Source organism: Bos javanicus, chromosome 10 (assembly GCF_032452875.1).
Source record: "Bos javanicus breed banteng chromosome 10, ARS-OSU_banteng_1.0, whole genome shotgun sequence".
Taxonomy (NCBI): Eukaryota; Metazoa; Chordata; class Mammalia; order Artiodactyla; family Bovidae; genus Bos; species Bos javanicus.
Genome location: NC_083877.1, coordinates 18,587,669 through 18,611,641, shown reverse-complemented (window position 1 = coordinate 18,611,641; position 23,973 = coordinate 18,587,669). Strand labels below are relative to the sequence as shown.

The 23,973-nt window shown below is 44.5% G+C and overlaps 1 protein-coding gene across 3 annotated transcripts in view; it reads right to left on the bottom strand.

Annotated features, from left to right (window-relative positions):
* Nucleotides 1-23,973, bottom strand: part of THSD4 (thrombospondin type 1 domain containing 4) — a 675,283-nt gene that overhangs the window by 5,090 nt on the left and 646,220 nt on the right. For all 3 annotated transcript variants that reach the window (XM_061430240.1, XM_061430239.1, XM_061430241.1), the window contains 7 exons: nt 22,072-22,347; nt 14,383-14,512; nt 12,641-12,845; nt 11,943-12,116; nt 9,034-9,207; nt 3,792-3,971; nt 145-289 (listed from right to left, as the gene is read on the bottom strand). In XM_061430240.1, the coding sequence (XP_061286224.1) occupies nt 145-289; nt 3,792-3,971; nt 9,034-9,207; nt 11,943-12,116; nt 12,641-12,845; nt 14,383-14,512; nt 22,072-22,347 (1,284 nt within the window). The remainder of the gene's footprint in view (nt 1-144; nt 290-3,791; nt 3,972-9,033; nt 9,208-11,942; nt 12,117-12,640; nt 12,846-14,382; nt 14,513-22,071; nt 22,348-23,973) is intronic.

The following is a 23,973-nucleotide window of genomic DNA, read 5'->3' as shown; positions in this document are numbered from 1 at the left end:
GAAGGATGCTGACCCCCTCTGAACTCCATGAATTTGCACACAGTCACAGTGAGACCTAGATGTATCTGGCATTTTGACACCAGAGAATTTGATGGAGATTAAGAAAGATGAATCTTTTACTGCAAGGTACGATTCCCTACTTACCAACTTCAGGGACACAGTCCTGAGGGTTACAAGATTCTTTTTCTTCTGGTTTCAACTGAGGGTCACAGAGATTACTTAGGGTCATGTCATCTGCCAGACAACGGACTTCCCGGACGCGGAAGCCACCCTGACAGGTCTTGGAACACTGTGAGGGGAAAGAAAGAAAGTTAGACTTCTTGGCAGCCCATTCGCTCAGCACACTGAAGAAGGCAGATTTTGGAAATTTCTGACATCTATCAAAGGAGACAATATTAGAACAAACTCCCCTGCACCTACTAATCAGCCTCAATGGGCATCTACTCATGGCTAGCCACGTCCTGTCTGTACCCTCCAGGATGATGTCTCAAATTACTGTGAGGCAGATCTAGACATCATATCACTTCTTCTGTAATATTTCAGTTTGTAGCACTAAACAACCAAGCTTCTTAAAAAATTACCACAATACCATTATTACACCTAGAAATCGACAATAGTTTCTTCTCTTCAAACGTATATTTCATTTTGCTTGTGAATCTCAATTTTATTTTAGATTTTCTTGCTTTATTTTGTAGTTTAAAAGTCCAGCTACAATTTTCAAACCCTGTTACTGACATGTCAACTTTCTAAAATATAGATTTTTGGGGGGTGTGGGGATCAGGGTCCACATCAGGTCTCTACATTGCAGTTGGTTGATAGGCCTTTTAAGCCATGGGTTCCCTCCCCTGTGTTTTTCCCCTTGTACTTGAGTTGTTGGAGGAATGGAATCACCTGTCCTGAAGAGTTTCCCAGTTTAAGATTTTGCTGAGGGCATCCCCCGTGATACAGGCTGACATGTTCCTCTATCTTCCACATTTCCCACAGGTAGGATGTTGGCTCCAATCTATTCCATCTTATCAGCTGCAGGTTTGATGTGTGTGTGTGTGTGTGTGTGTGTGTGTGTGTGTGTGTGATGAGACCACTTCATAGGGTGTGTTTAGTTGTCTCTCTTTGGAGGAGGTCAACACTCACTCATAAGCAGATCCATTAGTTCATTTGGGGTTGAAAAATGGTGATAATATCCTAATACCACTTCTTATTTTACAAGCTGAGAATCTAAAGCATTCCCACTCCTTCACTTATGTTTACTCTGGTTACCCAGTGGGATCGCTTGTTTAGGAAAGACAGGGCAATGTTTGATTATTTTCCTTTATTTATCAGTTTTCAGAATAATGAGTTGGTTCCTCTAACATCCTACAATGGTGAATCCTCTAATTAGTTTTTTAATCATTGTAAACTTATTATCCATGGATGGATTTAAATTTATTATAGATGGATGGATTTAAACTCATGGATGGATTATAGATGGATGGATTTCATTCAATGCATGGCAGTTATTATTTTTACTGATGCTCATTGATGTCCCATCAGTGGCTATCCAGGCCTCAGAGTTGGTTCTTGAGCTCTTTAGACATGAACTCATCTTTAAGAACCTCCTTGCTGCCTGGTATAAAAAGTCATCCTGATTTAATTTATATCTATACATTCCCAGACCTGGAATCAGACATTTTTCTTTGGCTCCTTTTAGTGGAGAATGGTATTTTGGTGTCATTTTATTTATTTATTTTTTGGTCTCACTGCTTGGCATGTCGGATCTTAGTTCCCCGACCAGGGATCAAACCCAGGCCTCCTTCACTGGAAGTGCAGCATCTTAACCACTAGACCACCAGGGCTGTCCCAGAGAGTGGCATTTTGAAACCATATTCCAGCTGATAGGCATGGCCTTTGCTACTGGGTTAGTCACTGTTTCCAGGATCTTTCAGTGGATAAAACAGAAAATTTTTTTTAAGATAAATTAATTTGTGAGTTCACACTGATATTTCTAAGTCAAATTCAGGACAGCAGGATTTTCGCTTAAATCTCTTCTATTTTGTCTGTTATCTTCTTTCTCCTAAGCTGAGAATACTGTTTCTTAAGGCTACTGGGGATAACAGAGCTATAGCATCATATCTACTATTACATATATCATCAGAGTCCTGGGAAGTAGATTATTCATTTACTTTATCACCTGTTATACACCCAACCATCTCAGAACACAGGACAACAGCCATCACTAAAAATGTGATTATTGCAAACAATGTAAACTTTTTTCTGCAGTTCTTTTTGTCCTTAGGTATAGACAGTCAGATTACTGTGATTTAGAGCCACAGGCAAGAGAGTTGATGCCACCAACTGCATACATATTTAGGCTAATTTGTTCCATTCATTTTCCATTTTTAGGGATTTCTTTTTTAAAAGAATAATTTTGTTTTATAATTATATAAAATATTTACTTTATTCCAAATGCAAATTTATAAAACAAGGTGAATTTTAAAAATGTCTAGCTTCCGTCACTGTCTTTGCTACTATAGTAACAATATATTTTATATTTGCTTCAATTGACTTATTTATTTAAAAAATATTTATTTACTTATTTGGATGGTCTGGGTCTTAGTTGCGGCATGTGTAATCTTTATTGTGGAATTTGGGATCTTTTTTAGTTGTAATATATGGCATCTTTAGTTGCTGATCTTTAGTTGCGGGATCCTACTTTCCCAACCAGGAATCGAACCCAAGCCCCCTGCGTTGGGAGTGTGGAGTCTTAGCCATTGGACCACCAGGAGAGTCCCCACTTATTTATTTATTTTTAAATTTACATGCGGAAAAATTCATTTTCTGTGGCGCACAGTTCTGAGTTTTGACAAATTCAGAGAATCGTGTACCTCCCTCTGCAAACAAGAGAGAACTTTGATCACACAGAACAAATTCCTTTGTGTTGTCCCTTTGTAGTGAGATTTGTCCCACCCCATCTTCTGGCATCACTGGTCTGGTCTCTGTTCTGATAGTTTTTCCTTTTGAAGAATATTACATAGACAGTATTATACACTCTGTAGCTTTGTGGGGGGAGAAGGAAATGGCAACCCACTCCAGTGTTCTTGCCTGGAGAATCCCAGGGACGGTGGAGCCTGGTGGGCTGCCATCTATGGGGTCGCACAGAGTCGGACACGACTGAAGCGACTTAGCAGCAGTAGCAGCAGCAGCTTTGTGGGGGGAGGGGAGTCTTTCTTCCATTTAGCAGAATGCATTTGAAGTTCTTCCATGTCATAGGCAGTATCAGTTCTTTGGTTCCTGTTGCTGAGTGGCATCCCATTGTTTGGACAAACCTCTGTTCATTCATTTACCTGTTAAGGGACATCAGGGCTATTCCCTTCAGATGTCTTAGGAGTTTGTGGCCTTTGATGTGGCCTGGTGAGTTTGGTCCTTTCTAGACTCTCCAAACCAAATGGCAGAAGAAAATAGTGGTCTGCTCTTGCTTTCTCAAGGACCATGGCCAACACAAACCTAATCCTAAGAAGCAAATTTCTTGGCCAAGTTGGACCCAGAATCAGTCTTTGCAAACAAGATCCCAGCTGATTCTTAGGCCCATGAAAATTTGAGAGTCACCATTTTATGGCCTCCATAGTTTGGAAGTCAAGCTCATCCCAGCCTCAGGCTCCCTCCTCCCCACCAAGCAGGCTGAATTCAGGGCACCCCAGCTGTGACCAAGGACAGCAGATTGTGCAGGGAATCTGGGCTGAGCCCAGTGCCTGGCACCCAGTAGATGGGCCAGCCATGAGGGGTAGGGGGAAGCAGATGAGAGCACCAAGACTTACCATGCTCCATTCTGTGTGAAACCATTTGGCCCCGCAGGGCTTGAGGTGGCAGGGTTGCTGGCTGGGGGGTTTCTCCAGAAAGGAACATTCATAGGGATCCAGCACTTCAAATGTGTCTGTGTTCTTCCTAACACAGATCACCTCCCTCTGCTGGGTCCCGCTCCCACACTCGACGGAGCACTAGAGGAGGTGGCAGAGAAAGACAGGTGTCACATGATAGGAAGGGGATGGGAAATACCATCCATCGAGGAAGGTTTACCAGAACTTTCCATCATTGCTTCAGGGAGGTCCCAGTTTTCCTGACAGCTCTGTTTCTGGCATGGAGAACACCTGCCCTGAACTCTCATGTCTCAAGGATGCTGGTGGCTGAGATCCTGATGCCCTCAGTAATATGGGAGTGAAATCAGGTTTCCCATAGGTTATCCAGCAGAGCATGCCATCCAGTCATTTGGTTTTGTCTGGTAGACTGTGACACCTCTCATTGTAAAACAATGAACTAACATTTAGCTTATCTGCTGGCCTTTGGCGGGGTACAGCTGGGAATGAATGCTTTTCCCAGAGTCTGCATGTATGTGGGTGAAGTGCTACATTAAAATTATTTGGGATACACAAAACTCATAAGAAGACCACAGACTTGGAACAATGTCCCTTATGATCAGCCCTCCCCTCCCAACAGGCAGCCAGCAGAAAGATCTGCCCACAGAATCCAACTCCCTGGCTCCTTACTTGGAGCCAAAGCTCACTGAGGTTGTGATTGCAAAGAGTCTAGTCAGATAATTACATGTCTTGCTTCATTGCATTAGGTTATGGAAATATGATGCATGTAACTGCCCATTACTTATTTTAGTTAGTATCTATTACTTTGTAAAATGTTTTCTGTTCATGTTTGGTGTACTCTTATTACCTTTTGATTGAAAAAATTTTATAAGCTGTGATCTATATACTTTTAAAGACTTCAAAGAAGCTATTGCCTTTATGAAAAGCCTGTAAAAATGTCTACAGCTGCAACTCTTAATATTAGCCTTGCTTCTGTATGCAGGCACATGGTGAAATAAAAAGAACGGTGGGGGGGAGAACCCATGTCACCACACAGCAAAAAAAGCCCCTCAAACCCAAGCTAACAGACTACGGATTAGTCACACAGCCCATGATAAACATCTCCATCAGCAGTTTCCACTTTGAGCCTGTTTTCTGCCATCTTCACAGGTATACAGAAAACTACAAGGCTTCTTAGTTTTGGAGCTATCTGTTCAGATGTTAGAGAATAAATGTGACCCAGACACAGGGGCAGACAAGAGGCCTGCTCCTAATGGCTAAAGACTGTGGAGGACTCTCCCGCCCCACAAGAACTAAGACAATCTAAGCGTGAAGCAGGGCTTCCCAGGTGGCTCAATGGCAAAGAACCCGCCTGCCAATTCAGGAGACATGGGTGCTATCCCTGGGTCAGGAAGATCCCCTAGAGAAGGGAATGGCAACCCATTCCAGTATTATTGCCTGGAGCATCCCATAGACAGAGGGAGGAGCCTGGTGTTCTATGGGGTCGCAAACAGTTGGACACAGCTGAGCAGGCATGCCCACACAGGATGAAGTAAACCCAGAATTGACAGGGAAGGAAGAAAGAAATCATTTGGCATGAGTAATAGACTGGTGGAATATCTTATGAATAAGAGTTGGGCTACTCCATTTCCAGAGTAGGAAAAGGGCCCTAAACCTGAGAAGCCTCATTCTCTTGGGACAGGTCCTCTACAAGCCTCAGTAGGACCACTGCTAGCGCCTGTGCTCACACCTTCCAAGGGAGTCTTTTCCCCAAAGTCCACAGTAAAACTCCCAGGGAAAGACGCAGTGTGACTCAGCTTGCGTCACATGTCCAATCTGGACCAACCACTGTGACCAGGCCAGTGGGGCATTTGAGGCCAACTCTCTTTCAAACCATGGGTCTGGAAGGAATATTTCCTTTTATATATTGAAGTCAATTAATGTTTAAGACTTACTTTCAATAACTAAGTGTGCTCTATTTCATTTTCTTTGGGGATAATATCCAAGTCCCAGGGCAGGGAGGTGTCAGCAGGCTCTGACAGTCTTATAAATTCAGGAACAAAACCTGGTCTACAATCAATCAGGTCCTGACTCTTTGGATGACAGGGTGATACATTCCATGTTTATAATCTTAGCAGAAATAAATGCTGCCTTCACCAGGATTCATGTGATTCTCATTCTCTGAGTGCTTGCACCCACGCTCAGTCATGTCCAGCTTTTTTGTGACTCCTTGGACCATAGCCCACCAGGCTCCTCTGTCCATGGAATTCTCCAGGCAAGCATACTGGAGCGGGTTGCCATTTTCTTCTCCAGAGGATCTTCCTGACCCAGGGATTTAACCTGCATCTCTTGCATCTCCTACCTTGGCAAGGGGGTCTTTATCACCTGAGCCACTGGGGAAGCCTGTTCTCTGAGTAGGTCTAGAGTTAATAGGAGGCCCATAAATGAAAAAGAACTGAATCCTGCTCCCCTCTCTTCTTCCTCAGACACTGGTGGACACGTGAGTTGAATTGCACTGGTTATCTGCTCTGTGTGAAGGCTGTCATGGTCTGATACTACAGTTTCACACAGGATTCTTCCCATTGTCTCAGTTCCCATAGATTGCTCTTGTTCAGTCGCTAAGTCATGTCCAACTCTTTGTGACCCCATGGACTGCAGCCTGCCAAGCTTCCCTGTCCTCCACTATTCTCCCAGAGTTTCCACAGATACTTGGTGTAATTAGTGTCCCATACACCGTTCACTTCTGGGGTTTAGATCCTAGATATTTTGCTACCAACAATGAGATAGAAACATTGGCAGAAAAAATAACAAACATGGAGAAGAGGAAACGAATATTTATTAAGTACTCCCCATGTCCCAAGCAACAACCCTTTTATCTAGAGTGTCTCATGAAAACCCAATAGCAACTCTAAAAAGGTGGTATTATTATTCTCCTATCTGGATGAGGAACCAGGCTCAGAAAGGTTAAATTACCCACCCCAAGTCAGAGAACTAAGGAGACAGAGAGCTGGGATCAGTTATCAAGTATGCCTAACTCTGATACCAACTTGGGTAGCATTGGTAGTACTTGAATTCTTTCTTTTCTGAATTTGTTAATATTCTACAGTTTGTATTATAAAAACATTACAGGGAATTTGAGGAGAAAACATTTGCTCATGTTGTTTATATAAAAAGCTATACTTTGAAGTGGTTAAGATAGGGTTCACATACTTTAACATAGTCTGGTTTTCACTTGCCATTATTTGTACTTTCCACATCTTTTAATTATCATTGTTGTTGTTACATAATACCTTAATGAGTTATGATATGCCATAATATCCCTAATTGCCCTGTTGTCACGAACATCTCTGTTGAAAACCCCTTTTTTTCCTCCTGTTAATTATTTCCTTAAAATGAATACTCAGGAGTGGGGTGACTGGGTTAAAGCAAATGAACATTTTTATGGTTCTTGACTTTTATTGCCAGATTGCTTTCCAAAGGGGCTGTATCAATTTACAAGTTCAAGGCAGTCCATTTTTTTCAGGGTCTGTTTTTAAAGCTACTTAAAAGAAATAAAATTCTATATGGAGCCGGAGGTCCAGAGAATGTATAAATCATGATCATCAGCCAAAATTCTTTGGAGAACAAGCCAGCCCTGGGAGCCAAATCCTAGATGGTCTGAGAACTCAAAATACTGATGGTCATCATAACAGGGCAAAGAGGGAATGATTGTAGGGGGCTCATGTGCAGTTTTGGAACTCTAAGGAAAAATTAATTGATCAGTTAAGTTACTTTATTGAGGTATTTGGTGTTCTTGGTTCTTCATAATGAACAAACATAACCTTCTGTTTCTGCTTCTTTCCCCCAGCTTTACTGAGACGTAACTGGCAAATAAAATTGTAATATATTAAAAGTATGCCCATGATGATATAGTATTCATATACATTGTGAAATTGTCCTTACAATCAAGTTAACGCATCCATCACCTCACATATTTACCTTTTTTACATGCATATGTGAGAACACTTAAGTTCTACTCTCTTAGTAAATTTCGATGACACAGTGCAGTATTATCTACTGCAGTACAGACACCATGTTTCACACTAGACCGCTCCCCGCGCCAGAACTTGTTCGTCTTATAACTGAAAATCTGAACTCTTTTACCAATCTCTTCCTAGTCCCCTCACCCCCAGCTCCCATCATTCTACTGTTTGTCTCTTTTCAAAAATTCTGTATTTATTGTTTTTGGCTGCGCTGTGTCTCTGTTGGGGCACAGGGCTGTCTAGTTGTGGCACATGGGCTTAACTGCTCCAGGGCATGTGGGATTCTAGGTCCTCGTCAGGGACTGAATCTGCATATCTTGCACTGGAAGGCAGATTCTTAACCACTGGACAACCAGGGAAATCCCTCTATTCTCTTCCTCTGAATTTAACTTTTTTTCAGATCCCACTACTTGTGACACCACTGCAGTGTCAGCGGTGTGTGGTTTACTTCACTTAGCATAACGCCCTCCAAGTCCATCCAGGTTGTTGCAAGCAGCAGGATTTCCTTCTTATTTTAAAGGCCGAATAATATTCCATTATAAACAAATACCACATATTCTTTGCCCATTCATCTGTTGACAGGCGCAGGTTATTTCCATGCTTTGGTTACTGTGAATAATGCTGTTACCGACATGGTAGGGGATGCAGGTATCTCTCCCAGATAATAATTTTCTTTTCTTTGGGTATACATCCAGAGGTGGGATTGCTGGATCATATCCATTTCTGCTTTTGACTTTCAAGTACAGGCCAAACTGACTTTATTAACAACAGCAATACAATAAGAGCAGTAGAAGCTACAATTTATTGTGTAATTGTACATTAGGCACTGCATCCCATATTTGGTAAACATCTCTTCGCTTCTTCTAAAAATAACCTTATAGGTGCTGGCACAATCAGCATTGTATAGATAAGGAAACCATGCTGGACATAGGCTTCCTGAGGGCAGGGATATTTGTTTTGCTCAATGATGTAGCCCAAGGGTTTAGAAGAGCACATAGTAGGTGCTCAATAAGCACTGTTGACCGAATGAGGCTCCAAAGGCATAAGGAACTTCCCTAGGGTCATGGGTAGCACAGCTGAGATTCCAATTTAGCATCCCTGGGAGACACCAAGCCCTGTTTCCTGACCCCTCTGCTATGCTGCTTCTCACCAGGGACAGAGACACATCGGTTCTGGCCACTCACCTGACTCCAGCTCCCTGCAAACCACTCCACCTTGCCCGTGCAGGGCCCGTTGTCACACGGGGTGGCCTCCGCTGGCCGGTTGCTCCCGCAGCCCTCCAGGGGCAGGCTGCTGACGTGGTTGGTCATGCACACCACGGAGCGCGTCCGCACTCCAGCCCCGCACTCCGCCGAGCACTGTGAGACAGGACGGGCACGTTAGAGAGGAGGCCTCCCCACAGGTTCTGAAGTCACTCTCAGAGGAGGTGAAGGAGGTCAGAACCCCCCGTTTCCCTCCCAACTCTTTCCCTTGGAAACCGCTGACCCTTGTCATTCAGTCTCCTCCATTATGGGACATCAGTATGGCACCCAGTCCAGGTTTCCCGGGACAGTCTTCACTCCAAATATCCTGTCCCACGGCTGTGACTAATACAGTTACGCTTGTCAGACTACCTGTTCTACCTGTTTCGGCTTTCAAGTTCAAAAATGCAGTTAGTCCCCTACATATAAAGGAGTTCCTTTCCAAGTGTATGTGTTAGTAGCTAAGTTGTGTCCGACTCTTTTTGACGCTATGGACTGTAGCCTGCCAGGCTCCTCTGTCCATGAGATTTTCCAGGTAAGAATATTGGAGTGGGTTGCTATTTCCTCCTCCAGGGGATCTTCCTGACCCCGGGATCGAACCCGTGTTTTCCAAGTCCCCCTCATTGCAGGCAGATTCTTTTACCACTGAGTCACCCAATTTGTTCATAAGTCCAACAAACTTAGCCTAGGTACCCAACTAACACAATCAGCTATATAGCACTGTACTGTAATAGGTTTATAATACTTTCACACAAATAATACAAAAAAACCAAACACATACAAAAGAAAATATTTTAATCTCACAGTACAGGCTCTTGAAAAGCACAATACAGTGCCAGCTACATCACCACTGCTTTTATGCTTGCTTCTGGACATCCTGGGCTTGAAATAAAGATACCGCACTGCATATGGCGCTGTACAGTAGAGTACACAAAAGCAGGACCATTTGACAACGTATGACAGACACGTGAACTAACTTACGTGACTGAACATGTGCACGCACATTTGCATCTTTGAAAGCTCGAAACTTGAAGGTTCCTATGTAGGGGACTTACTGTATAGTCAGCAGCAGAAGGAGAGCACGAGAATTTGGGCACATGCTTGCCTGCTAGTAGCTGAGTCTGGCCTGGTCTGGGACAGGAGGGTAGAAGTCTCTCACAGGACACTGCTGCCTGATACTAAGGCAGGTGTTTCCATCTCTCAAAGGCCACAGCTAGAGGAGAACTGGGAGGCAGACGGAAATAAAGGGAGAGCTTGGTCTGGGAACCAGGCACATCAGTGTGTGTCACATCCCTATTATCTGTGTGGCTGGGGCTTCCCTGGTGGCTCAGATGGTACAGAATCCACCTGCAATGCAGGAGACCTGAGTCTGATCCCTGGGTCAGGAAGATCCCCTGGAGAAGGGAATGGCAACCCACTCCAGTATTCTTGCCTAGAGAATGCCACGGACAGAGGAGCCTGGTGGGCTACAGTCCATGGAGTCGCAAAGAGTCGTCAGACATGAGTGAGTGACTAAGCATGCACACACATGTCTGTGTGTCTGGGGGCCCACGACCCAGTCCCTTATATCTTTTCCATTATTACCTGGATGGCTGGACACATTCCTGGCAGGAGGACTCTGGTTCTGCACTGTAACCAGGTTTCCAGGGGTTTGTAGGCACATTACAGGGTGGAAGCACCCTGAGGGATTCTTCTAAGGGAAATGGTGCAGACTTGCCTAACTGATAGGGAGGGACTAAGAGGCAGCCACTCATACCTCCATCCTGGTTAAACTTGGTCTTCTGAAGAATTCAGAAACCCAGACACTGCTCATCTGATGAGCAGTTCAGCTGCCTTGGTCAGAATACTCCTATTGCCTGTCAATCAACAGCTTCCATAAGAATAGGCAGGCAAAACCATCATCTCCTCCCCCTCCCTCTGCTACCTTTAGGCATATCTTTTAATTGCGCTTAGTATTTTTTCCTAAATTTTTTTTTATTGTGGTAAAATGCACATAACATAAACTTTACCATTTTAATAATTTTTAAGAGTACAAGTCAGAGGCATTAAGTTGCCTCTGTGCATTAAGTTGTGCAACCATTACTGCCACCCCTCTCTCTTCTAGGGCTTCCCTGTGGCTCAGCTGGTAAAGAATCCGCTGGCAATGCAGGAGACCTCAATTCGATCCCTGGGTTGGGAAGATCCCCTGGAGAAGGGAACAGCTACCCATTACAGTATTCTGGCCTGGAGAATTCCATGGACTGTGTAGTCCATGGGGTCACAAAGAGTCAGACACGACTGAACGGCTTTTATTTCACTTTCTCTCTTCTAACATAAATCTTATTTTTGTCTCTGATAGATGAACTCATAATGTTTTCCCTTGTACACAGGTAACTGGTGGGATAACGATGAACTACATACACCTTTTAGCTCATCTTTGACACCTGACACCAGAGACCCCCAAGGTGGCCTGGCTACTGGGAAGAGGAATGTTGTGAACGATTCTGAGTTTCTAAGAAGCAGGGAAGGGGCCTGTCATTTGCTGAGTGCCTGTTCTATGCCAGACGTTCCCAAGATGTAGGAAAGGTATGATGCATTTATGTACTTTATTTAGAACTTCATTATTTAATATTCATGTGATGTGCTAAGGAGAATTAAGTGAGTTCTTTCACACCCATGTCTTGATCTCTGAGGCCCTTAGTCTTCATAGGAGCACAGGGAGCCTATGATAGTTCATCTCTAGGCCTCTCCCCAAAAGTCAGAAATCACTCTTGGGATTTCCAACTCGAGATTCATGTCTGTGTGGTTTGGGGCACCTCCTGGTGCACACTGCTGCCCATCAGCCCCGCCTGCCCGCCTTCCCTCCCGCTCACCCGCTCGCTCCACTCGGTCAGGAACCAGCTTTTGGCACAGGGCCCCATGTCGCAGTTCTCAATGTCATTGGGCCGGAGCTTCATGTTGCATTCCTCGTCATCGACCACGTCCCCGATGTTGCTCACACACTTCACATCCCGGGTCCTCTGTCCCACTCCACAAGGCACCGAACACTAAAACGCAGCAAGTGCACGTCAGCGCGGTGGGCAGTGCTGAGTCCGAGGGCCCCCTCCCGTCAGGGCACCCTGGTCCTCCTAACCCACCACCTGAGCAGAGGGCAGGGTAAGGAACAACTCTTGGGTTGCTGTGTACCCAGCCATGCGATGCTACCTGGGGAGGATCCCAGGCTTCCTTTGATCTTTTGGGCCTCAGTTCTGTCATCGTGAAATGGGAGAGCAGGATGGCAAGGAGGAGTTGACTCTAGCAGTCACTGGTCTTCACTCCACCATGACACAGGAGAGAGGAAACCTGTGTGCACATGGCTCCCATGGGTCACCCTGATGGAAAGTCAGCCCTTAAGTCTACCTGGCAACCAGCACTTCCTATGCTTTGCAGAAAAGTCCTTCCAGAAAACTGCAGGAAGCATCCTCCTGGAGAGTCCAGGGTTCTCCCACATCAGGTCTGGGAGGGGGGAGGCGGCAGGGCAGCCGCAGGTCTTGCACGGGGAGCTCCAGAGCAGGCCGCCCCACCCGCGTACCGAGGTCCAGTCCGTCCGGATCTGCCACTCGCTGCAGATCTTGAGCTGGCAGGTGCTGGTGGTCTCGGGCTTCTCCAGGTGCTGGCAGCGGTAGGGCTGCACCGTCAGGCTGCGGTTGGCGTACACCTGGCGACACAGAACCTGGCGGTGCTGCATGCCCAGGCCGCAGGTTTTGCTGCACTCGGACCACTCCCCGATGTCCCAGCTAGCGCAGGGAGGAGAGAGCGAGAAGGACCATCACTTCAGTCAACAGGAAGAGAGCATCTCACACGGAAGCTGGCCGAGCCAATGCACACAGAAGCATCAGAATCGTTGGTTACGGGTGACCCCCAGCCTAAAGCGCAGCGCCTGGCAGCCTGCCTCCACCCACAGGCCTCCGTAAAGGATGGGACTCTGTTCCATACTCTATTCATCAGTGATTAAGACCCAAGAAGGAACTAGTGATTCTTTTTTTTTAATCTAGTCACCAAAATAACTCAAAGGTGAGTTTTATCACCCTGTAGTACATTAACCCACTTTGAGACTAACTTAGTAATCTTATTCCAACCTTCGTTATTCTTCATTAACTATTTACACATCAGTGTCACATATTCTCCTCTGTCATCCTGCCTTGTCAGGATGTCTTAAATAAGACATTATGTCTTATTTATTTATTATTAAGACATTATTATTTAAGACATTAATGTCTTAAATAAGACATTAGCACATGTCCATTGTGTCTTTGGGTAAGAAGTATGTTCTTATTAGTTTGAGAATTATGTTTTAGCCCCATTTCAGGGCTTTCCCCCCTTGTTCTTCTAAATTGTTTTTTTTTTTTTTTTTGGATGTGGACTATTTTTAAAGTCTTTATTGAAAGTATTACAATATTTTAAGAAATATTTATTTTTTATTTTTGGCCGTACTGGTTATTTGTTGCTGCACACTGACTTTCTCTAGTAGTTGAGAGCAGGGGGTTGGTTTCTAGTTGCAGCGCACAGCCTTCTCACTGTCGTGGCTTCTCTTGGTGTGATTCCTGGGCTCTAGGGCACAGGCTTAGAAGTTGTGGTGCACGGGCTTAGCTGCCCTGTGGCATGTGGGATCTTCCCAGACCAGGGGTCGAACCTGTGTCCCCCGCATTGTAAGTCAGACTCTCAACCACTGGACCAACAGGGAAGCCCCAGATTTATTACAATATTGCCTCCGGTGTATGTTTTGGTTTTCTGGCCATGAGGCATGTGGGATCTTAGCTGCCCATCCAGGATTGAACTCACACCTTCTGCAATGGAAGGTGAAGTCTTAACTGCTGCACTGCCAGGGAAGTTCCCTGCCTTGGTCTTCCAAAAGTGTCCCATTTATCAGTCAATAACTAACCCAGTACCTCTCCTGGGACGCTCCCCAGGCAGACATACTTGTGACTTTGATAATTGTGTCTCTGTACACAGCTCACCTGAGCACTGACCACACTGGATTGTAACTCTTTGCTTCCCTCTTTGTTTCCCTTATCAGCTAAAACCTAGTTGGTCCAATTCACCAAAGGCTTCCTGGGAGTGTGCTCCTGTGGAAGCACATTCCAACATGAGCTCCTGTGTTAGTCCTGAAAGACAGGCATGCTTTCTAAGCAGATTGCATTTTATGCACAGACCAAGTTTCCATTTAAATTAGATGTAGGCTGATTTAAAAAGCAGATTATATTTACTACTAGGGTCCTATGCAAAAGCAACCTGAGCCAGAAACACGCGATCGAAACAGAGAGGTCCTCTTACAAGGCTGGGCAAGGGAAGATGTTGCAGGGCTCCTCCTCGGGGGTCGGCTTCATGGTCAAGTCACAGTAGCTCTCAGGAACCTCTTCGTGAGTGTTTCTGTTCACACAGCGGAAAATAGGGTACTGTGATCCTGCAAGGACAAGAAGAAGTGTTTGAACACTGGGCTTTGGATGCAGACATGCAGAGATCCTGGTGCTGGTGAAGAGAAGCCTCAGAAACGGAACTGTTCACACACACACACTCCTCCATCCTGAGTTGTCAACACCCCCTGCACAAGGGCTTTCCAAGGCTCTGTAGGGGCAACAGAGAACAGTAGGAATAGTTCCTGTCGTCAAAGGTCTTATGACCTATTTGGGGACATGGTTTGAACATGTTCAACGGCAGAAAAAAACAATTTTCCTAAGAGTTCAAGACAACAAGAGAGATTACTAGGCAGGGGAGTGATTATAAAATGAACACAAATAATAACGTCTTGAAGATTTTCTGGAGACATGAAAGAGAACAGGTTTTGAGGGATCTAGCTGCATCACAGAGAGAGGGTTGATTTTGGGTAGCTGTGCACACGTGTGTCTTGGAGGGAGGAGGCTGTTCAGGGTTGTTGACCTAGAACAAAAGTGCATGGCAAACTGGCCTGTGAGTGTCGGGTATGTTGAAGAGACAGTCAGGCTGGGGCAGAGAAATAAGATTCAAGAGAGGCTAGGAAAGCAGCTGGCTTTGCCTTTGCAATCATTTTTATACATTCCCCTAGTAAAGTACTGATCTGATGGTATTTTAGTTATTTGAGTATATATCTGCCTCTTATGAGATGGTGAGCTTCTCGGGGACAGGACTACTTCTTGCTCAATCCTGTAACCCCAGTACAGCAGGGCAGTGAAGTGAAGTGAAGGAAAGTTGCTCAGTCCTGTCTGACTCTTTTCGACCCCATGGACTATACAGTCCATGGAATTCTCTAGGCCAGAATAGTGGAGTGGGTAGCTGTTCTCTTCTCCGGGGATCTTCCCAACCCAGGAATCGAACTCAGATCTCCTGCATTGCAGCTGCATTCTTTACCAGCTGAGCCACAAGGGAAGCCCAAGTTTGTAAGTGCTCATAAAAGTTTGTTGAGTAAATATTTTTCAGAGGTCTAAAATTTATTTGTATTTCTTTTCTAAAAAATTACTAATGGCCTCAGATTGTTTTAAATGCACAGCTGAGTATTTCGTGCTTAACAAAGCATAATCTATTTTGGAGAAAAAGTCAGAATTTGTTCAGTGAACTTTCTAGCTCTCAACTGGGGGAAAAAAATGTGGATTCACTTCTGCCTACCTCTCTCTGCTACCCCCTGGTGGCACCACTGAAGAATTACTTATGAGTGTTTAAAACTGACTGAATGTGCAACTCCAGTGTCTGAGGAATAAGAAGCTTTTTTTTTTTTTTTTTTTTTTTACAAATAATTGTCTACCCACCCCACCCACCCTAGCCCCAGTCTAGGCCAGTACCTGAATCCTGCTAGGCAGAACACTGTCATGTATCCTACAGCTTTGTCTCAGTTCTGTTGCTAATTGGCCAGGCATTTAGAGTTTCTGATTTTCAACTTGCTACAATTTTAATTGTAACTAGAGGGATAACTTTGAATGTTAGTGTCTCTAAATACTTCACCAGCCACAAAGAGTTTCGATGCTCCTTTAGGCTGGTCTTGGGTGACACACTGAGCCAGAGGCTAGCTCTTGTAAGAAACCTGATGGTTTGTAGGACAGTTTTGAATCAGAACAATCATTTGTTTAAACTACTCATGCTGTGAAAATTTACAATGCCGCTACAACTTGAGACCATTATTTTAAAATAATGTTCCAATTAAGCATCGTTATTAGCTGAGTAAAAAACAGTGCTGGCTATAAAATTAATAGGAAGCAAAAGCTTCTGTGGAATTAAATTCTGTCCGGTGACAAATCTGCTTCCATTAAGAGATTTTTTAATGAAATTCAACAAACATTAAGCACACTGTGCTGAGTTATAAAGATGAATAAGATTCAGTTCACAGCTTGCAGGATACCCACTGGGACTCAGCCATTAAGGGATTAAGTAAAAATCGTATTATTTAGCCCATCCCTTTCCCTCCAGACCATGTGGGTTAAACTTTTCTACTTAGAAGTTTGTGGACTGGAAAGGAAAAGTAAGTACCCCAACTGCTTGGCATTAATGAGGGGAGAATTGAATGTTCCTAGCTAAAAGGATACAGGTTACCCTAGGAATACTCTTGGAAATATGGATCCTGCTTGGGGCTGTGTGCAGATGGCCACTGCCTGCCCCCTTCCACCTTCTTACTGCCTGTACCATATATTTGTCCATTGTCAAGTTCCAGAGATTAGTCAAGGAAATAAATTCAGGGGCACACTTTCTCTGATGGTGAGAAAACAATAGCTCTATAATTCTTGACCCAATGACCAAAATGGTTTCTTTCTTTGGGTCAGTTTATATTTCTGCAAAATGGCAGAATCTTGGCCATCTCTTCATTGCCCAAGAATGCCACACAATTAGTCCACTAAGTGCTAGCCAGCAAGAATGGGGTGGGGAGGTCAGGTGCTGGCTGGACTTCAGGCAGCAGGAAAAATCTGGGATCAGTTGGTTGGGCTGGACGTTGAGCATGTTAATCAAAATGGAAGTACATTCCACTGGAGCGGGGAGCATACCACAGGTAAAATGAGGCAAGTCAGTGAAGGCAGGGGCCAGTGCAGACGTCAGTGAGGGACTGTGAAGAGAGAGGCAAAATAAGGAGCAAGAAAACAGTAAACGACTCTAGTCTTTAAACTCAGGGATCAGCTGAGCCAAGCCAAGAATTTGACCAGATAGACAGAGGTCTGGGCAATGACTGAGCAGAGTATGGGTCACTCTTGTCCAGTGGTGACAGAGTTCTTTCCTGTGTCGATGCTATCATGGTGCTGAAATTTTAACCTGAGAGGCATGTGTAGTCAGTCTGGCAAGCGCTGCCAGGAAGGACTGGAGAAGAGTTTTAGAGAGGGTTTTTGTGGGGACAAATAATGAGATTACAAAGCAAGTGAACTTGGGTTTTGCAGAAAAGAGAAGAACAGCCCTGGCAGGCTCAGAACTTCTTGGTTACGGCATACTTATCACTCCACTAAGGACCACGAGATGAGCTAAATATTTTGTGCATCTGCACTGCCTTCCTGCGCTGCACGTCTGAGACCATCGCTGGCTGGGAGCAAATCTTAGAAGGAGCAAAGGGGTCCCTCCATCGTGCCTGGGACAGAATAGATAGGCACCATTGAATGACCACCTGGATGAGTAAGTAGCATCCGTCCAGTGAACACAAAGCTGGGTGAGCAGCAAGCAGGGTGGCAAAGGGCACATGCTGTGTCCTTGTCCCATAAGACAATGCCTTACGGTCTCCAGACAGGCCTACATCTCATCTTACTGGAAAGGCTGGGCCAGGCTACATTTAAAGGCTGAGATGGAAGAGACTCTTCTATACCTGCCATCCGTGGCATCAAATCACACAACAACAATTTTTATCCTTTTTATAACTGCCTTGATTTCATCTAGTTCCGAGTATATTTGGTTCCTTTAACTGGCATCATGTATGTATGTTAGTCGCTCAGTTGTGTCTGACTTTGCAACTCCATGGACTCTAGCCCTCCAGGCTCTGCTGTCCATTGAATTCTCCAGGCAACAATACTGGAGTGTGTTGCCAGTCCCTTCTCCAGGGTATCTTCCTGACCCAGGGATCGAACCCCCATCTTCTACATTTCAGGTGGATTCTTTACTGTCTGAGCCACCAGGGAAACCCCTTAATGGGCATCATGTGTATGTGACAGTGTCCGACTCTTTGCCACCCCATGTGCTATAGCCCGCCAGGCTCCTCTGTCCATGAGGATTCTCCAGGCAAGAATACTGGAGTGGGTTGCCATGCCTCCTCCAGGAGACATTCCCAACCCACGGAAGGATCTTGCTGACCAAGGGATTGAACCCCCGTCTCCTGCATTGCAGGCAGATTCTTTACCATCTGACCCATCAGGGAAGCCCATGAATACTGGAGTGGGTAGCCTATTCCTTCTCCAGAAGATCTTCTTGACTCAGGAATCAAACCAGGGTCTCCTGCATTTCAGGCAGATTCTTTACCATGTGAGCTCCCAGGGAAGCCCAACGGGCATCATACCATTACCTAAATGGTAGAATATTTAGGGATTAATGCATGCTGATCTTGAGTTTCTGTGTCAAGTACATTTCGCATTGCTTACTACACTAAACTGATGTTGTGACAGATCCTCACTAAACTCTTTTTGGCCTTAATGTATAATTATCTCTTGCTTTCTGCCTCTGTGAAGACACATTTAGCAGGCATTTACTTTCCCTCGTAAGGCTTATAAGAGAAGTTGGTACAATGACTCCAGTTAATGTTCTCCGTGCAGGTATTAAGTATAAGCACAATAAAGCCTCCATAAGTCAGCACTCCAGTTCTGAAAGCATCATGGAACTAGCAAAGCTTCCGATAGAAAGGGCTCCAGACCCCAAGAGGAACTAAAGACTTAAATTTGATTCTCCAAAGCCACTAAGTCAGTGCTCCTATGAAAAAGGTAAAAGCTTTAGAGGTGGTTGTGAAAGATTTTTCCACATGTTGATTATGCCGAGGTTCCCAAATTTTGTGTTCTCAGATACAAGTCTCTTTAAGAAAAGGGAAAAAAAAAAAAAAATCCCCAAACCAATACGCTGGGAGCTTCACGGTTTCCCAGTTGCAGAAACTTTCTGAGATACAGCTTTTGTTTCTATGATAACCTCCCCTCAAAGAACAGCTGTTTTAGCTTCACTGCAAGCAGGAAGCTCTCACCATATACACGAAGGAAATCATGACTAAAAGATTATACATACTCTTAAAATGAGATCTAAGGCACCTGGAACAGAGAAGCAGCATCAATTTCCAACCCAGGTGCAGAACATTAGATCAGGGGTTTCTGGACATCGTATCCCACATCTGTCTTAACTTTGGAGTGTTTAAGGACTCAGGGTTGTGAGCCCATGTCACAGTCCAAACTGATAATGATATTGACTCTTTTACACACAGACAGGCTTGGCTTCAAATCTGTTACAACCTTGTTTTATTTATTTACATTAATTTGTATTGGAGTGTTAAGGGTCCCTTGGACTGCAAGGAGATCAAACCAGTAAATCCTAGAGGAAATCAACTCTGAATATTCATTGGAAGGACTGATGCTGAAGCTCCAATACTTTGGTCACCTGATGCAAAGAACTGACTCATTGGAAAAGACCCTGATGCTGGGAAAGATTGAGGGCAGGAGGAGAAGGGACAACAGAGGATGAGATGGTTGGATGGCATCATGGACTCAATGGACATGAGTTTCAGCAAACTCTGGGAGATGGTGAAGGACAAGGAAGCCTGGCATGCTGTGGTTCATGGGGTCTCAAAGAGTTGGACACGGCTGAGTGACCAAACAACAAATAGTTGCTTTAAATGCCGTGTTAGTTTCTACTCTGCAGCAAAATGAATCAGCTCTACATATACACATATCCCCTCTTTTTGGATTTCCTTCCCACTGAGATGGACATTTAGGTCACCACAGAGCACTGAGTAGAATTCTCTGTGCTATAGAGTAGGTTCTTATTAATTATCTATTTTATGCTTAGTAGTGTAAATATGTCAGTTTCAGTCTCCCAGTTCTTCCCCTTCTTCCCCTCTGGTGTCCATACATTTGTTCTCTTATGTCTGTGTCTCTATTTCTGCTTTGCAAATAAGATCATCTACACCATTTTTCTAGATTCTGCAGATGTGTTAATATACATTTGTCTTTCTCTTTCTGACTTCACTTTGTAACAGTTTCTAGGTCCACTCTTGGCATAAAAACAGAAATATAGACCAATGGGACAGGATAGAAAGCCCAGAGAAAAACCTGTACACATACGGTCATCTCATCTATGACAAAGGAGGTGAGAATATGCAATGGAAAAGAGCCTCTTCAAGAAGAGGTGCTGGGAAAACTGGACAGCTACGTGTAAAAGAACGAATTTAGAACATTCTCTAACACCATACACAAAAATAAACTCAAAATGGATTAAAGACCTAAATAAGGCCGGACACTATAAAACTCTTAGAGGAAAACATAGGCAGAACACTCTTTGACATAAGTTGAAGCAGGATCTTTTTTGACCCACCTCCTAGAGTAATGAAAATAAAAACAAAAATTAACAAATGGGATCTAATTAAACTTAAAAGATTTTGCACAGTAAAAGAAGCCATAAACAAGAAGAAAAGACAGCCCTAAAAGTGGGAGAAAATATTTACAAACAAAGCAACTGACAAAGGATTAATCTCCAAAATATACAAATGGTTCATGTGGCTCAATATCAAAAAACAAACAACCCAACCAAAAAATGAGTGGAAGCCCTAAATAGACATTTCTCCAAAGAAGACATAGAGATGGCCAACCAATGCATGAAAACATGCTCAACATCACTAATTATTAGAGAAATGCAAGTCAAAGCTACAATGAGGTATCACCTCACACCCAATTTAAATTTCACCAAAACTCCACCCTTCCCCCCAAATCCTATTACTGGATCTTTTCTTTCCATTGGAGAAATGCTGTATACTCCCTTTGGTGTGTAGCCCCCCTTGCTGCATAAACTGACTTTGCTGGGCTGCAGTCTTGTTCCTGGTGGTCTTAGTTGATCGGGGTTAAGATAACGGGATAAATACAAGATCAAGAAATTACTGAAGAGGAGGAAGGGAGTTGTGAATGTTGGTGAGTATAAAAGCTAGCTAACTAAGCTTGCAAGCTCCAAAAGCACTTTTTTCTTCTGAAATCCTTAGATGTGAGAATGACTCTCCAGTGACATTTGTGTGAGTGTTCCATGACGACCTTGCCTTGAGTGTCAACTTGTAGATCTTGAACTAAGTGAGTGTATTCTCTGATTATTAATGAATGTCCTGTGCAGGAAAGGGTTAACTCAGCAGGTTTGGGTTGCTCAGAGCCTGTGTATTCCAAGGAGAGACCTGTGTCCAGGACTGGCCCTTGACTAAGGCTGGAGATAATTAACCTCAGAGCCCCTGGAATACTCTGCTGATGAGAGTTATTCTATGCTGGAGATCTTGGGTTGCTCTGTATCCTTTTGACAGTCTAGTCTAGGCCAACAATGCGATTTATATGAATGCCTGTTTTTGCATGCCTTAAGTCATAGTTTGACCTCCGGCATGCTAGAGGCTGAATAGCTAATGTGGGAGATGCATGTCTGCATGATTGAACCCCAATAAATCCCTTGGAAATCAAAGCTGGAGTGAGCTTCTCTGGTTGGCAATACTAGGCTTATCTATAACATTGCTGGCTTAATCAAATGTAGCCCTGTGTCACTCTACTGGGCCCTAGGGGACACCTGGAGGCTGGCACTTAGCTTGGTGTCTCCTGGACTTTGTCACATGTGCTTTTCCCTTTACTGATGCTAATCTTTAGCCTTTCACTGTAATAAATCATAACCACGAGCACAGCAGCTTTTCTGAGTTTTCCAGGGCCTTCCAGTGGATCATCAGGTCTTGGGGACCCCCTAACACAGAATCCACTGCGAGCCATCCTGCAGTCAGGCTCAAGGAGAGAAGTGTTTGCCACATGCCTGAGGCCCACCTCTATGTTCCCCACTCCTGCCTGGGAGTCTGTAGAGACCTTCCTAGCCCTCACACGCGCTTACCTTTCCCGCAGGTTGTCGAGCACTCTGTGGTCCCCAGCTGCTTCCAGTTGTGATCCCGGCTCTGCCGAGGGGGCTGTGGAGCTGGTGGCACCACACTGTCCGGCCGGTGGAGAGAGAATCTGTCTGGCTGCCTGACCGGGAAGGTCTGTGCTGATTCCAACGTGAACATTTCAGGTGCCCCACCGTGCTCGTCTGCCTTCTCCTGGTCCCCCTCTTTCTCTTTTCCCTCCTGCTGGCTCCTCCCTTCTGGTACCAGCTGGCCATTGAAGGGCTCCCCTAGGAGAGGCAAGTGCACACACCACAGAAGATGGGTTTGTATGGTGAGTTGTCAAAAGGAAATGATTCAGCATTAGAAATCAGGTAGCGTGAGATCATTTCTAACTCAAAGCATATGTATCTAAAATAAGTAGATGTTAATTTCCCTAATATTAAAATATTATTAAAAATGAATGAGAAAAAGATGAACATCACAGAAGGGAAAGTGAGCAAGGACCTGGGAGAGGCAACTTCTTTTCTTTTCATGAGAAAAGAACTACATACAACCAAAAGTCATACAACAGTGCTCAGCTTCATTCCTAATTAAAGAACTACACGAGAAAGCAGCAATAGCAATTCTATTTATCTTAACGACTGCAAGGAGATCCAACCAGTCCATTCTAAAGGAGATCAGCCCTGGGTGTTCTTTGGAAGGAATGATGCTAAAGCTGAAACTCCGGTACTTTGGCCACCCCATGTGAAGAATTGACTCATTGGAAAAGTTTCTGATGCAGGGAGGGATTGGGGGCAGGAGGAGAAGGGGACGACAGAGGATGAGATGGCTGGATGGCATTACTGACTCGATGGTCGTGAGTTTGGGTGAACTCCGGGAGATGGTGATGGATAGGGAGGCCTGGTGTGCTGCGATTCTTGGGGTCGCAAAGAGTCAGACACGACTGAGCGACTGAACTGAACTGAACAATAAAGATGAGAAACTCTGGAAACCTTTAAATCCCTAAACCCCTCATTGAAGGTGCTGTAAAACATACTTTCTCACACTGGGTGAGCCCACAAATAGATGCAAAGCTTTGGAGGGCAACTTGGCAAGATCGCTCTACATTTTAAATGCACTTATCTCTTGACCTAGCCGTTCAATGCCCATTCTTTTACATAAAGCTGTATGTACAAGTACGGCTACTAATTTGAAACACCAAAACAGTAGAATGAATTTAAATGTCCACCAGCGCGTGCATGTGTGCTGAGTTGCTTCAGTTGTGTCCAACTCTTTTCGATCCTCTTGTAGCCCACCTGGAGCCTCTGTCCTTGGGATTCTCCAGGCGAGAATCTGGAGTGAGTTGCCAGGCTATCCTCCAGGGAATCTTCCTGACCCAGTGGTACTAGTTAAAAGAAATTATACTACCACTCATGAATGAAATACTATGTAATTTTTAAGAAAAGAATGAAGCAAATACACGTCATGACTGACAGGCTGTTTGGTGAAAGAAAAAAGCATGACAGAATTCAGTTTGTATACACATACACATACGCAGACGTGGCAGGACACTTTTTGAGAGATTAACTTGTGTTTTGTTCTTTATCTCTGTTCCTCCTCCTCCTCTCCTAGTCCAAGCGGCTAAATTCTTGGATTTTCTTGCCTGAGAATTGTGTAGGAGAGAAGGCAAAAGCTACTAGAAGTCAACAGCTCTTCTTTCCCATAGCAAAAAACCTGAGCTCCCAGTAAGGATAGCAGGTCCCAGAGGAGCTGGCCCAGGGGAAGGAGGAGAAAAAAGTGGAGAGCACGTTCTAAGAGAGAGAGAGATGGAGAAGTAGGCGTCTGAGGTCTTGTGTTTCCTGGGCACCACAGACCTGCCAGGCAGGAAACTTTCCTCATATCTGGCATGTAGGGGGGAGCCTCCAGATTGATTA